Raw genomic sequence first — 17,216 nt, forward strand, 5'->3', positions numbered from 1 at the left:
TTTCAAAGATTTTACTCGTTTTTTCTCTATTCGTTAAACTCAAGAATCTTTTTCACAAAAACTGTAATGAAATTTCAATCAAAAACTATTTGAATGTATTCTACAGACCTTGAATGTATTCTACAGACTAAGCCATAATTTTTTTCATATTAATTGGATTTTTTAAATAAAAATATCAGTTGTTCAAACATTACTCTGGGTGTACCCAATGTGTCAACAAGCGATCAAAAAAAGAGTGTCAACGAAGAGTTAATTTAGCAAAAACGAGCTAGAGGCTCTCCATCACCCCCGCCGATTTTATAAACTTAATAATAAAAATTAATAGTATCGCGATAACAAGTTATTAATATATTTTTAACAGTATTATTTCATCGTGTTCAAGGTAACTATCTCAATAATTTCATCATATTAAAGTCTTACCGTCTTGTAGTACGCAGATTAGTATCCAATACAAAGAAGAACAATCTTCAGTGGAGAGCGAACTTATTCTGATTTTACGTCAAATTCACAAGTTCCAATTGCAAAGAAAAGTTAATGAATATTTAAAAGTAATTAATTCCAATATGAATAAAAATTGTTGTAATCTGAAAAAGATATACGAACGAAAGGAGGGTTTTGTTTATAATAAATACACGTATACGTGAACATGTGAACATGAAAGAGATACCATTTATTTAGCTTATAAGAACGAACAAGTAAATTTACGTAGGAAGGACACTTTGAGTAAAACACATTTACTAATCGTCATAGTGTTCGAACATAAAGACGAGAATAAATAAAAAGGAAAGAACGGGAAAGAGAGAAAATGACCATCTTTGCCGATTCTAGATTTTGCTCGAACAGCATCACGCTCGCAACGCCTTAAAACGATCTATCGGGAATTACTAAATGTCTCTCAAAGCGAAAGCACGTGGATACGCGTCTCCTACTTGACATTCACGTATGTACGCGTAATACATATTTATATTTATATATTTATATTCATATATAGATATTTATATACTAGAGCGAGGAAAAACAGAAAGTAAACCGACTCCGAAAAGGGACGCGCATTAAACATGCCTTTCTCTCAACTCTCTTCTACAATGTAAGTCTAAACGAGTGTTTAATAAACTAGTAAAGTACAAACAGTTCCATGTTTACGAGAAAAAGGGGAGGGAGAGAGAGAGAGAGAGAGAGAGAGAGAGAGAGAGAGAGATACATTAAGCTCAGGTTTACATACTTATGACTATCGCTCATTTCTACCAAAATGTAGATTAACTTTATCTCGGATTAATTTATTCTTTATTTTTTTCTAATTCTTGGAACTAAATGAAGATAAAAAGTAAGATAAACCGAGATTAAAGTTAATCTACATTGGTAGAAATGGATATATCTTAACAAAAACGTGGTTTTGTACGCTCAATTTCGCGCTTCGCACAAATCGCGCTTAGTCGCTTTTTCGAATTCGAAGATCGATTCATTTTGATTAACCCTTTAGGGTGATCCCCGATAGAAATCCGATTAACTCGATCAGCGATTAACTTATCAAGCAATATCATTTTCTTAGCATGGAAGGGATCTCTTGTTGTTTGACACGGAAGGGAAGATTAAAAGTTGACGAGCTGCAGAGTTATGTCCATTTCTATCAATGTATATTAATCTTAATCTCGATTAACTCGTTTATTTCTTTTCTAATTTTTAAAACTTCTAGAAAATAATAAAAAATACATTCAGAGAAAAAATGTAGTGATAGCAACTATACAGGTGATAACTACACAAGTTTTATATGTAGAGGGATGTACATATAATTAAATAAATTATTTTATAATTATTATAATTATAAAATAATTTATTTACCTATGTAATTTAATTCTACATATTATAATATAAAACTTGTATAATTGTCTCCTGTGTGAAATAAAAAATTTAATGCTTTCAGGAAAACTTTAAATGAGACGTTTTTAACAGCAGCCAAACAAATTTAGTTGTTTCTACAAAATACATTTTTCTGTGTAACTAACAAAAATATTTGTTTATACCGACAGAATAGTTTAGTTCATATAAAGTTACAGTTTTATTCAATATACATATTTTAACCGAAAATTTTGTTCGGTACATTTCAACTAAATTTTGATTGTTAGCAAAATTTTAGTTCATAGAATAAAACATTTTTACCTAATATGAGTGTAGGTTAAATTAAAAGTAAAAGTTAAAGTTAATAGTTCTAATTTAATAGAGTTCTCTATCTAAATTGATAGAAGTGGACGTTAGAAAATTTATCGTGGGCGATTAATCGCCACCCTTATAAGACCGATTAAGGCTTTGTTCCAAAATTAACTGCTAGTACTGAAAATCTGTAGTGCACATAACGTAAATTGTAGTATTTTCAGTGCTGGCAGTAAATTTGAAACGCAGTCTAAGTTAATCAGGGTTTAGTTGAGATCGCCCTGGGAACACCGGCGCAGGACGACATAAAATTTCACACTTTAGACAACATTACCGCGAGAATACATCGAATATCAACGTGGGAGCACAAAGAAAATGCTTTCTCACATACATACTCACACGGAAACAACACGTACACATACACACACGCACGCATGTAATGTTCGACAGCCGTGCAACAATTAGATATATCATCGCGCAACATTAAATACATTGTAAAAATACGCGCCGGTATTTAAGGGATCGTAAAAAAAGTCGAAACCCTAAAACTTCCCCTTCTTATCGTTTATCATCCGCGTAGGAGTCCTCCAATTGTAGAAAGACCTCCACCGCGAAGATGAAGGACGAACAAAAGAAGACTTCCGGCGATGATAGAATTACGCATTTTAATCCTGCGGCAGCACATCCCTATGGGATCGATTGATTTCTTGTATCAATGTAAAAAAGGGAAGCGAAAGGAATTTCATACGCAATTGTCCTTTATCTGGCTCATTGCTTTCATAGAAAAGTGACGCAACTCCAAATTAGCAATTCTTCAGTAGAATATTAAAAAAATTTTGAATTAAAAAAAACGTTTTAAATACACTGTTATTATCATCATTTAAAATTGAACCTATTTATATTATACACGTAATAAATGAAAGCCAATTATGTGTCCAAAATGAGACATTATTTTTCAACATATCTTTAAGATAAAGTAAACATATCTTTAAGATAAAATCGCTTTAAAAAAAAAAGTGAATGTACATAATTTTACTTTCTTTCCAAGTTAATTGCCTATTTTACAATTGCGAAAGTGTAGTTACAGGAATTGTCCAAGTATAATTAAATATTATTCTCATATCGAGATTAAGTCAATGTAGTGATTAATTGTGATTAGTCAATTCTTACAACTACAATCACTTAGATTACCCTCACACAATTATAGACTAGACTTTATACTTTCAATTATATGTAGCCTTTAATTTTTATATTTTCCAAATTCAAACGCTGCAACCGTAATGCTAACTTTTTACTCGAGTCACTTTTCCATCAACGCGACGATATTTACGCGTATCATTTATCGGCCCCCGCAGGACTAAGGATGCGATCTCACTGCAAAGTATTTGATTGACCAATTAAAAGCGAGAATTTTGCGAGTCGATCAATCAAAGACTGCTTTGAAACACTCGTACGGTACAATGTTGACCATACCCTAAGTTTTTACTTAGAAAGGGGAACGTTTTCGCGACTACCCTCTCGCGTGCAATGTACGTGCGCGTTGTGATCGAGCGCACAGAATGGTCCACGTTTCTTCTCCGTCGCTACCCTCGTAGGGCCGGGGGCGACGTTCGCCCCCGGCCCAGAAATGAGAACAAAACGATCGTTTGAGCAAGAGTCTAAAACACCGTTTCTCCTTCGTTTTATTTTTATTTTTATTTATTTTTTTTTCAGCTAGCGAACTACGCTCTACGCGATTGATACAAACGTCTACGCGTGTGTCTGCTGTGCCGCTTCGACGTCGCTCGTGGAAGATCAGTTGGAAAGCCAAGGATTTGCTGGGAATGGAGATCAATCTATTGTCAAATGAGATAATTTTAGTTCAGTCGGGATGACTTTAGCCTGCAGGGGAAAAACGGTTTTGCTGAAGTATCTGAAAATTTAGAATTGCTAGACACAGACTTGAAAATAATTTTGTTTGGACGATCAAAATAATTATGTAGGACACTCGAATTTGTTAAAACTTTATGCAGCATTGGTTGTCATACTTGAGAGATCCCTGCGTAATTATTTTTGATGTTTCAACAAGATTATTTGCAGATCTGTGTCTGACTGAATTTGTAGTTAGTTATGCAAAACCATTCCTTCCATGTACAGGGTGTTTTTTTAAGCCCGATAGAACTTAAAATTGTAAAAACTAACACAAAAATTAAATTATAATCAAAAAATTTTTTTTAGTCGAAAGCTCAATGCGCGGCATTAACATTTGAAAATGATTTCGGGCATATGGCCACCGCGGCTGTTTAATTTAATTTTTTGTTTTATTTTTTACAATTTCAAGTTCTATCGGGCTTAAAAAAACATCCTTTACATTTAAAAAAAGACGCCTTTAAGACATTTTTACGACGTCTCATGTCGTACTGTCTAGGCGACAAAATTTGTACCAAAGTTACTCCATTTTACGGAAATCTAATTTAACGTAAAGGACGCAACGAGACGTTAAATTTCACGTGAGAAACGCTTTTCCTGTTAAGGTTTGTTAAATAAAAAACCCCCGTATTATATAAATTGATGTCTTCGTAACGCAATCGAGTCAGTTCTCCATCAATTTTCTCCATCATTTCCAAGCAAATCCATTTGGACGGGTATTAAATAAGGCGAATCGAGGAAGATCGCGCGGAGGAAAGAAATTCACCAATTCATTGAGATCTTCTTCCGAGACTCTCGAAGCGACAGCATCGCGTTACACACACGGAGATTCGGAGAAAACGAATTCCGTTCCGATCCGAACGGCGAGATTTCGTTCGAATTTACAGCCTATAGCTCAATATATATATTTATATATAATCTGCCCGCGAATCGAGACGAATACGATAGGTACGATATATTATTGACAATCATTACGGCGGATCCTACTATCAATATATGCACATATATATGTATTATATTATATATATATATATATATATACACACACATATATATATATATAATTAATAATTATACATGTATACATGCATTATATACATATAATTAGGTACGCTTTGTGCAAGGTAATCGTTGTGTGACAAAACGGTAGGACAGTGACTTTCACACGCTCGAAAGACAGATGCGCCTTTTGAATGAGATGCCGTTTTCCCCTTTTACGACGTGAGTAAAACGAGAGGATCCCGATCCAGTATATATTATGTAAAGTATATATAAAGGTTTTTGTTTTTGTTTCTACCACAGCCCATTTAAAGATATATCATTCGCGTATTATCATTAAATATTATTACGCCGTCTCTCGGTACGACCTGCAGTACAGTGCTGAAACGCGCGGTGTGTGTGAGAAAGAAAAAGGGTTTTCCCAATCTCGGCTTCCTCGCGTCCTACGCATCCATCCCGAGACCTTAATGTATGTACGTTTCTTCTATTTTCTTTCTCCTTGCTTTTCCTCCTTCAAAAATTGAGACGCGCCCGCTATCTTGATAACGAGCGTTGGCGAAACGAATAGAAATCGTTATACATCGATAATATTGGGTCATTTAAAAAGTATCCGCGGTTTTTTCATTCAAAAATTGAACAAAGAATCGCGGATACTTTTTAAATGACCTAATACAATATAATATTAAAGTAAACGGGACGAGGAGGAAGAATATCCGAATGTGTTCTCCATTTTCTTTTTTAACGCGCGTCTTCGCTTTCATCCCTTGACAAATTTTTTTTCTCCCTTTTCGCGTACCTTTCCCTCTCGCTTTCGACTTTTGCTCGAGGAAGGATTGTCATTTGTTTCGATAATAACGCGCGATAGAGATTCTCGGTTACGAGTCACAGCCTAGAAGCATTAAAGTTTCGCGGAGAGAACCTCGAGAATTCGCTCTTGGTCGGCCGATCGTATATTTTAAAACGTTGCGCTTCGCGGTAACGCCGGGGGTTGCGTATCTACGGAATGACGGTCTAATAAAGCGTTTACGAAAATATTTCCGTTTTTAGAGAAGATTCGCTTCCAACGGAGAAGAGGGAGGAGACGCGGAATCTCGAGGGGGAGAGATATTCAGCGATCGTGAGATCCTCGACGTGGACGTCTTCAGGAGAGGGAGAGAGAGGGGGGGGAGGGGGAGGGAGAGAAAGAGAGAGAGTGCAGAACGTTGTAAACGTAAACTTCGAGAGGAGAGCGCGCGTATTATCTGCGATATCGTTTTCTTTCACGATATGTGTCAGGGTAAGATAAAAATTGATAAAACCGTCGCTGGGGAATCACCGTGATTAGAAAAACGGGGTCGCGCGAAGAATAGGAGTGAACAGTTATGGCGACAACAACAATGACGACAACACGAAGATGCTATACGCAGTCGACATGATTAACGTTGACACATTTAAAGGCATACCGCAACGAGGACGCGGAAATCAACAGCGAGATTTTTTTTGAAAACGGCGGCGAAGAGACTGGACGACTCTTACAGAAAAATACTGGAAGTAGATTAATTACTTACTTTGAGTATTAAAAGCAGTGAACAGCGCTTTTGATATTCGAAGTAATTAATTACTATCTTCCAATATCAAATTGATCAATATTCCCAGTAAACACGAACTAACAGAAAAGCCTAACGCACAATTAAAAAACGTAGGCAATAGGAATAAGGGAATAACAGAATTTCAATCTCTCAGAAATATATCTGCACTGAAAAAAATTTCCTAAATAATGTATTTTCTTGAATAGTACTGAGTAAACATTTCTTTACTGCAAGTAAATATTTATTCAAAAAAAGAGAGTAATACTTCAATCAAATAATATATGTTTATGTTTAGTAAATATTTATTTGCAATAAGGAAATGTTTATTTTAGTACTATTCAAGAAAATATTACTCGGATTTAGGAAATTTTTTCCGATATACATTTTCTGACAGGTTGAAATTTGTTACTCTTTGTTTCCAGAGAACAATATGTTCAAACTGTGGATATAAGATATCCTGAAGAATTCATTAACATATCTTTCAAACATCAAGTTATAAAAGACGTTCTTAAGATGTTTTAATATCTCTTTTTTGGACTTGTCTCTTCAATTTGAACTTTGGCTCTTCAATTTTCTCAGGTATAACATCAATGTTATCATTTCCTAATCAACAATGTAACTGTTACGTATAACACATGTTATATTATATTTACATCGTTGAGTAGGAAATTATAATAGTAATATAATGCTACTGTTGTTCACCGGGTTAAATTTTACTTCTATAAGGAGATCCCTTGATCGTCGCGCGTTCGCCAATTTCCACGGCTCCGCCTTTCGGATCCTTTTTTTCCTTTTTATTTAATTTCCCATTCGTCGCGAAGGTACAACCATTAAATCGCTATAGAAAGTCTTACGGTTAAATATAAAAATAACAATCGCGGTAACACGCTCGTGCTCGCGTGATCCGCCAGACAGATCGCGGTAGCTCGGCCTGGCGCAGATTACAGAACGATGGATCCTGCAATTTTATCTCACACACGCGAGAGACACGAGAAAGCCAACGGATAACACGACGATAAAACTATAGCTAGCCGGCCTTTCGTTGCGTCTAAACCATCTTTGCTACGCGTGCGAACGCGAGGAAACGAAGTAAGTGAAGACGAAATTTCGAGCATCGTTAAAGACTGAAGAATCGTTTTAAAGGGACCGCGTTCTAAAAGTTATGAATGTGGATTTAGCACTATGTTATTCTTATCATGTTGGTGTTAATGGGTGCTTTTCTATCGTTAACATATATTGACAAAAATAAAGAAAGTGTAGTACAACTCAATTGGGACAAAGTGTGTACTGATATGTAGGTTGCACGATTTCTTTCTTGAATAAAATAAAATTTTATTTTTCAATCCATGCTTATATTTTAGTATTTTTTTAATCTGTGATGGAGAAATACAATTTTTATCTCTCCATGTTTTCTTCTATCGTTTATAGTCACCACAGTAACTTAGTAACTAACTTTAATTGTCACTGGAAAACATAAGTTACGCAGTTGATCAGTAACTTTTGAGTTGAGCACGGACGGTAGTTTTGTGTCGACGATTACAGCAATTGAAACAAAACTTGTGTCATTGTGTGCAGGAAAGTGTCTTGCAATTAGAAAGCACCCAAAGTAATGCTATCAATATATTGAGACATTAAATAAAAGATCAAAAGGAAGGTACTTTTAAATTTCCATGTTGACGTTAATCAACCTCAGTGTTCGTATAAGCCTCATCATGTTGGTGTTGACATACACTATACTGATGTTGAGTAATATCAACATGATGTAAATTTAAAACCCATGAAGTTTATATCAACACGGTGAGAATTACATAACTACTGACATTGATTAACATGGGTTTTAAATCTACCATGTTAATGCTGGTGTTTTAACATGGTATAAATTTCATGATAATTTAACATGGTAAAAACTCATCGTCATGGTTTATATCAACACCAACATGGTGAGAATTATATAGACACACGGGATTAAATCGATACCCATACTTTTTAGAGTATACGTTCCTCGTCGAAATATGTAACGTAGTTTCGCCTCGTGGAACGGAGGACTATTCCCTCCCGAAGGAGTTTTGCGCTACGTGCGTATTTATTTGCTTAGGTATTCGCACGTATGGCGCTTGAAAACTCTTCGGATCGCGAAGGTTACGTATATTTGAAGAGGAAAAGAAAGATTTAGGTAAATCATCCCGATAAATTCGTACCAAACGCGTCGGAGCTCTAATAAAATACATGGGAAACGATTACTATATCCCGGGATACGCGCGAGGGATCTCGACTCCATGTTCCTCCACACCCGGGGGATGAACATGTGATGACTAAATCCTAAAACGATCAGTTTCGCGGTCGCGCGAGATCCATCGCAAGTCCCGTTTCCACCTAGAGGTACATTAAATATTATTGTAGCGTAATCGTTGTACAGTATCCTTTGTTTAATGGTCCGCAAACCGAGCACCTCCGCTCGATCTCGTCGACGTAGGCCGATGCCCCATTCGCACGCTTTCCTCTTTCCTTTTCGTTTTTTCCCCCCCATGTTACCCTGAATTGCACATGACGCCTCGAAGCGGAGTGACACGATTGTCTTCTTGAGTTACACTTAATTTCACGAGCGGGAAGAGGATCGATGTTCGCCTTTGCTCGCGCCGCGTTTCCCGCGAGACGTGACGCAAGAGAGCCAGACTGCCTCCAACTGGGTTTAACTTCTTTAGCATCTTTCTTAATCGAGTCTAGATTATAATGAGACACAGGAAACTAAGATGCGTAGTCGCTCGGCTAATTCGTTGATCCGACGTCATTGCGGTTGAAAATGGATTCGCGACTGTCTAACACATCGTTAGGAACTCTAATCGACAAGTTTCGCTTCTTAAAATCTAACGGACGCGAATATCTGTAGATTACATTCATATGTGTGTACATATATATATATATATATATATGTATATATATATATATATATATATAGACAAGCAGCAGTTTGTTTAAGTTACATCCTTAGGCGAATCGAAGAGCTCATCTCCAAGTCTTAAAACCAAATAATTTTTTTAAATACTTGCACATTTCACGAGTCAAATTTAAAACAAATCAGTTGTAGAAAACTCATAGTTATTCGAGAGATTCTTTTCTTTTTTAGAGGAATCTCATTATCCTTTGGATTTAAGAGAATTTGGGAAAGTAAGCTCTTCGATTCTGTCGAACGTTAAATTCTATCTGCGGAGTTAAACCCATCGGAGTCATCCGATTGTACAATCGATGTAAGAACGGTCGAAACTTTCTATTTATAGGTAACTTCCATCAATCTATTCTCGTGTATAAAACTAAAACGCATGACTAAGTTATCGGAATATTAAATGTATCGAAGATTGATTTATATTATATAATTAGCACGTTATATAAATTTTAATAATATAATATTAATATTTATGTAATATTAATATTTATGTAATATTAATATATTATATAATTAGTATATATAATTAACATTTCAATCATTGTTATTCCCAACTTATGTAGATACCAATTTATCACTTGAAGAAGCAAAATCCGTCAACCGTTCTGACGTCAATTATATCTTGCGGCGACGTCCACGTGATTCGCGTTGCGGACTCTCGTCGACGAGTTTAATCGAGGATTTTCAGTGAGCCTAATACGCGCTATAATTAGAAGTGGTATCATTTCGCGAAATACGAGCGCGAATTCTAAACATGTAAACGGCTTACGAGTCGCGTATGTGTCTCTAAGACGAACGGCTAATATCTACGCGCGAGCCTGCACCTTCTTCGTATCTTTCTCTTCGCGTAGAGTAGACGTACCTATTGCTTATCTAAGCGGTATGTCCATGTAAAATAAGCGGCGATGTGTGTTACGAGTAAACCGGCCGGCAAGACGGCACCATTCCTCATAGACGGCCGAGCGACAACTAAACGTCTTCATTCTCGCGTTTCACGTAGAAATTACGCTGGTTGCCTAATTACCGACCCTGGTCAATTTTTTGCCTGGGTACTAGAAACCGGCGCGATCTCGGCGAATTCAATTCCCCATATCGTGGAAAAAAGAAAAAGAAATCAAAGACATTTCGCATTAATCACCGAATCTCATCGGGCCTGTTCTTTTTAGCTAAACTTCTTGTACGATTCATCTTTCTTTCTATTCTATCCATATTGAAGAAAAAAAAGGAAAAAAAAAATTGTAATAAACTGTGCAAGAAGTTCAGCTAAAAAGAATAGATCTTTTATTCGCGAGCGAACGGTCTGTGCTTTTTAGCCGTTTCTTGCACAATCCTCTCATCTTTCCTCCTCTTTCCATGGTGGAGAAAAATAGAAAAGATGAATCGTGTCGGAAGGTAAAAAGAGACTTGAGGATATCGGCAGACTCTACGAATCCGAATTCGGCGAGATCGTAGCCGGTTTCCCGATCCCTGATCCGCTCTTACGTAGCTATATGTACAACGATATGAAACAGAAAAACAACAAACAACGCGACGGGAAGAATTGTTTCGTGGCAGGGGGCGAACGTGCCGTCGAATCTCGTAACTAAGTGTCTAACATCGTTAAGGTCTAAAACATCAGGAAGCTTCTCATCACCTGAGCTTATTCGCGCTAGTTTGAGTTGTCATCTAACGGGCCGTTAACGCGTCTATAATAAACGATCTATCCAAAATTGCGCTAAAATTCCGTCTATCTTGCTCCACGCTATTCGTACGCGATTCCCAACGATCGGGGAGAAACAAGTGCGGATATCGATCGACGGCGGAGCTTGAATATCTACGAGCTTCAATATTAGACCTCAATTTCTCCTCTTCGCACGAAGGCCACGGAGAAATGAGAGAGAAAAGAAAGACAGGAGATAGAACCGTACGTTGTTCCCTAGCTTTATCTAAGAAGCTCTCGATATATTTTCTTATGTATATTCTCGCCCACAGCGATCGCAAAGTCGCGATATACAGGCCAACGCACTTTTCCCCTTCATTGTGTGAAAAGCCGCGAGAACGATTTCTAACACGCATACATATAAATCTATAATATATCAACACCTGTGTTTATATTGTGTATGTCTGTGTGTCGTTTATACGTATACGGTACGTCCCATTTTCACTATATTATCTTGCGGCCATTGAAGTCGATATCCTTAAACTATTAATGGATATTAAAATTTATTAAAATGTGTTTCTAACTTCGGAGGAAAAGTCAGAAGCAAAAAGATTAACATAATGCGAATAATAAATACAATGTTAAAATTATTATTAAAAGGACAATTTCTTCATTAAACAGCGAGACGAAAATTCGTATAAAAGATGTAATACACAAGACTTGCTCAATGAAAATCGATGCGTTGAATCACAGAAGGAAAAGGATGATTTCCTTCCATTTTATGAAAAGCTCATCTTCAAATTATTATACATCGGCCTATAAAAGATAATACAGTCGAAATAGGAATCCTGTACATTTTGATAACATTACACCACGATTTTCACTTCGCATTGTTGCTCGCAGTATTACCTTGCCTACACATTTGTTCTCGCTACGCCGAATACATATAAATTGTGATACACGCACAAAGTCAGTACGTGGTACTATACGCAAACGAAAACCACTGCCTTGACATGGTTTCGCTTAACCCCATTATTTATCGACAGAACAAAAGCTCCTTCGAATATCTATACACGCTGGTCTCTAGCTATTACTAAATTCGAGGTACAATATCGTAGTGTCAATGCAAAAGGAGTATCCGAAATTGTATATTAATAAGCGAACGAATAATAAATTTATATAATAAATAACGCTACGCGCTGAAACACATAATATGGTAAAATTCGTAATGAGCATAGCACGAGGCCCTATGATTTCAGCTTTACTCCATCTGAGACTTAAAGCTGCTTAGGCGAATTCGAAAGCAGTATCTAGCTATTTAGGAAGAACGAAAAAATATGATGTAGACAGTGTAAAAGTCGAAAAGGACCTCGATACTACGTACGCTCGACTAGCCAAGTCTACTAGTTTAGTACATAGAATTTCTCTACATCCTCTCTATATAGGAACAATTGAACGATTAAAACATCAAATAACTACTACAAGTCAACTATAAAGTTTTACATAACGTGTAGAAAAACAAATGAACCGGACTTGAAGTCTCTCAATAATAAAAAAAAAAGAAGTAACAAACTCATTAAAACTTTAGAAATTAATCAACATATCTCAGTTTTCAACGTATAAATACTGATCGTCTACAAAAGCTTCTGCCACTTTAAGACATGGCAAAGTGGTCGCGTCAAATCAATAACTCTATAAACGCAAGTCGCAAGTAACAAATTATACATATCGCAAGTAGCGGTCTCACGACGAGTCTCTTTTTAAGTAGGACAGAAAAACTAACTAGAAAAATAACTACGGATCAACTATGCCGTTGATAGCTCCGAGTACGTATCGATCGCAATTTAACACGCTACCATCAATTTAACATTAATCTTACAAGCCGTTTAGAGAAATACTTTCACGATATTTAATGGCGGACGTGATTCGCGATATTATCTACGACGAGAGATATGAATTTCGATACAACGTTATCAAGTAACGATACGATCGTTATCACGAGTGCTCGAGAAGTGCGTCATCGCAGAAGCATCGTTTTTAAGTTTCAGACGACGACATATATACATAAGACAAACATTTCATTTCCTTAGGTCGAATTAGAAGTGATAGTTTAAGACGGAAAGAAGCTATTAGTTTCTCTGAGTAATTTATAACTTTCTAAGCTCCAATTTTAAGAAAAGTATTTAGAGAAATTGACTATCCCTCTTTATCTCTCTCGGTTTTAAACTACCAATTTGCAGCTTTGTTGTAATGAAAATTTATATAAATGTTTGGTCTATGTATGCATGTATGTCGTTTTTTATGATATAATATATATATATATATATATGGTAATCATATAGTTTAACAGTCTCGCGCCTCGAACATTGGTCAGTTCCTACCATATTTTCGGCTATATTGTTACGACATCGCTTTCTTTATTTACATAATACGGATGCGGCGCACTTATACTGCTTCGCTGCGACGAGATACACATACGTGTGCATACAATACGTAAGGTGTCTTTGAAGAACAGCGTTTTCTTTCAAAAATGTTAGCTGACTAGCTAAGATTATGTTGGACACTTTCCAGAATTTGATAATTTTTCAATGCAATTGTCATATCAACGCAAAAGTTTGAGTCAAGATTTCTCAAATAAAAAAAAAAAGGATATAGCGAAATGAACGTTATTTCAATTAAGAAAAAAAAATCTGTTTAAAATAAAAATAATAGAAATATAAATGCCATTGGTCGAAAAACAGTCGTTTACATATATAATACATTGTATTCGCTATTTGAAACGAGAATAATCAATATTATGAAGGCTCAGAATACATTTTATCTAAGTTTATAATAATAAACAGATTAACATTAGATATTTTTAACTCTACAGTGTTAAAAAATGTGTAGTGGAAGTATAAAAGGTGTGCTCTCGCGTATTTTGAACATAAGAAGAATGATATCTAGAAGCCGCGATTGATGTTGCCGCGATTATTTGGCGCTGTGTCATTATGCCATTATGACATTATGTCGAGTTCTTTCCTTTGGAATCGAAAAAAATGTAATTTCTGCATCCTTTTTTTCGAAAACTATTTATACACGTTTTTACTTACGTACTCATATCTGCAATATGTCAAAGTTAAATGCGATGTAAATGTTTGAAATGGTTGCATCTGATTATGCGCAGAACGGTACGAAATTCGTCTCGAAAACGAGCACACCTTTTATACTTCCACTATGTGATAATGTATGTAATATAAATTTAACTTGAACTAAAATTTTAATCTTAGCCGAAAATGGCCTTTACATTAATTAAAACACCACATAAAATCTTTGAGATTATCAGTAATCGAAACTGAGTTTAAAATCATCATTGATTAAATATCGATTCAAAAACTTCGGCAAGTCGTAAATTCCCGTCGGAAATTCGTAAAAATCTTTTTAAAAAGCAATTTCTCATTTAAAAGCAATCCTGTCAATTAATTCTTTTTAATCTGAGCCTTTCAATTCTTGCTCTCGTAATGATCACACATTATACAACATTGTCCTGTTTCCACTTCACAGCCACGGTGCTTGGTTATCCTAGTTTCAAAATATTGACATGTATACGCGTTTGTATGCGCACGATTGTGTACATGCGTGTGCATGCGCATGCATAAGTTCGCAATAATATCGCATGCAGTTTAAAAGGGATTGTCAAACACATATCTATGCTGTATTGTTAATGATCTTAACACGCGATGTGCGGTATTACACTAGACTTTATATTCGGACGTTTGTAAAACACGCGTGAATCTTCGTGTTCACACATTTTGAAAAAAAAAAAAAAAAAAAAGAAAGAAATAGACGAAAAACTGAACAATCGTACGGATTATGTAGTCGATTAAGAAGGATTGCGTTCCATGGTAAGCTTATTTCCAAATTGTTTTAGATTCACATTCTGGAGAGGTTTTAAATTTAAAACAATTTGAGCTCTTTACTGTTTACAATAATGCGACACGGTTGTCACGAAGAGATCAAAGCACGCGCGCAAAGGTTTATTAACCTCGGTTATTCTTTCGCGTAATTAAATGCCAGATAATAGAAACTTTAGGTACTAATTAGCATCTGTTATACAAGTACGCGATCGGCGTGTTGTTCGCGATTTTATCGCGATACGTTCGTCGCTCCGCTCTCTGATACAGAAATAACAATAAGTGATTTTTTTGTGAAGCAGGAACAGCAACACACAGCAACGACATAAAATAATATTATGTATATGTGTATATATACGCGTGATATATGCACATATTCATATTTACGTATGTATATACTGTGCAAATGTATTATGTGCAGGTGTAGCTTGATGTCGTTGTGCGTATACCTGTGGAAATGTAATGTAGACGATTATTTCGCGTATGTGCGTGTCGTATATATGTATCTTCCTTTTTTTTTTGTATTCGTAAAGTGAGAATACATCCGGAGCGATATCAGTAGTGAAAAGTCTGACATTAGTACTATGTAAACAACATTTTAATATACATATATATATTGAAGCTTTTATATATATTATATATATATATACATAAAAGCCACCATATATATAAGTTCGTGTTGCATGCGATTAAATATCGCACTTACACTTCGCGAGAAATATTCAAATCCTGGAACATCTACTACCACATTATGGGTCACATTCAAGGAAGGCCACATTGAGCTAATCTAACGAGTTACTGCCGAACATTTTTGAACGAGTACATCGGCGTTCTCTGCCTATCTATATCTCGTTTAACTTAGGATACGTATATATAAACGAGTAATTGTACAAAGAACGACTTCTTCTATCATATCTCTAAAGGATGTAATACATCTGAGCAATCTCGTTCTTGTTGCGAGTTACGAGTCGTCAACGATTTCAAAGCTAGCAGCTGCTCACCGGTTCAAACACGATCGACACTGCTCTCGGTTTATTTCCATTTGGCGTCGAGGAAAAAGCGATATATATATATTTTTGTTTTGTTTGACACGCGACAGAGATAAACCGATAAAGGATAGGCAGTTCAGCGAAACTCTCTCGTATCTAAATCGGTGTTCTCGAAAAGCTAAATCGATTACACACTGTCGTAAGCATTAAAATACGTACGGTAGAAAACTATGGAGTTATTAATAACCTGTAAAAAGTCGCACGCGTTTCCAAATGTCTGTTTTAACGCTTTTAGTTCATTCATATGTATTTACCTCGTGTGAATCGCGAGTGAAAGTTTTGAATTTAATGGGCGGCATTTTGTTTCAACAGTAAAATTAATCGTAAACACCAGCAAAAGCTTTTCAAAAACGTAATACGTAGTACGTAAGTAAAAAGCTGCTGGACTCTCTCGTATTTTAAGATGAGCGATACCAAGTGGATTCAGCGCAAGTTTGCTAGGTATTGCTTGTGTAATCGTTGGTTCCGTCTTTCGTTTGTCTTTCGCCATCGATTTTTGCATCTAAGACTGGATCCTTAGAAGTCTCGACGACTTTCTTCTCTATGTCCAAGTCATAAAGTAGTGTAGCTTGAAGAGCGTTATACATACCGGTCCGTGCGGAACGCGACGCCTTCGTCAATTCGTGAACGCTTCCAGCCAAAGTCAGAATATCTATGCACACACATATAATATTAAAAATATTATAAGTTTCAAAAGGAATATTAAATATGCAATCAAATATTTTATTGCGTATTTAAATAGGTGACTTTTGACATGATTTTTGTTCTACTTAAAAAAAAATTAAATAAAAAGATTTTAGACTAAGAGAAATTTTAGGTATTATAATGACATGTAATTATAATTATAAATATCAAACACTTTTCTTTCAGTGTACAAAATTGTTTTCTTCCCTGAAGAGTTATAGATATATTTTAAGAAATAATCTTGTCATTTTAAAGCTAATAAAATAAAAGCTGTGTATAGATTTTTAAAGAATTTTAAAATTGTAGCTGTAATTCTAAGTTTTCAGAAGTTAACTCCCAAATTTAATCTGTGAACGCATAGAAAACTTTTAAAACTGTTTTATTATT

At 35.6% G+C, this 17,216-nt stretch overlaps 1 protein-coding gene across 5 annotated transcripts in view; it reads right to left on the bottom strand.

Annotated features, from left to right (window-relative positions):
- Nucleotides 1-17,216, bottom strand: part of LOC105152278 (Uncharacterized protein) — a 31,010-nt gene that overhangs the window by 8,552 nt on the left and 5,242 nt on the right. For 4 of the 5 annotated variants that reach the window (XM_011066457.2, XM_011066458.2, XM_087408082.1 and 1 more), the window contains exon 5: nucleotides 650-16,797. In XM_011066457.2, the coding sequence (XP_011064759.2) occupies nucleotides 16,583-16,797 (215 nt within the window). In that variant the 3' untranslated portion in view covers nucleotides 650-16,582. Of the gene's footprint in view, nucleotides 1-649; nucleotides 16,798-17,216 lie in introns of those variants that run through there. The other variant, XM_087408084.1, reaches the window with a different exon arrangement.

This window comes from Acromyrmex echinatior, chromosome 7 (genome assembly GCF_024713525.1).
Source record: "Acromyrmex echinatior isolate Ae372 chromosome 7, ASM2471352v2, whole genome shotgun sequence".
Lineage (NCBI taxonomy): Eukaryota > Metazoa > Arthropoda > Insecta > Hymenoptera > Formicidae > Acromyrmex > Acromyrmex echinatior.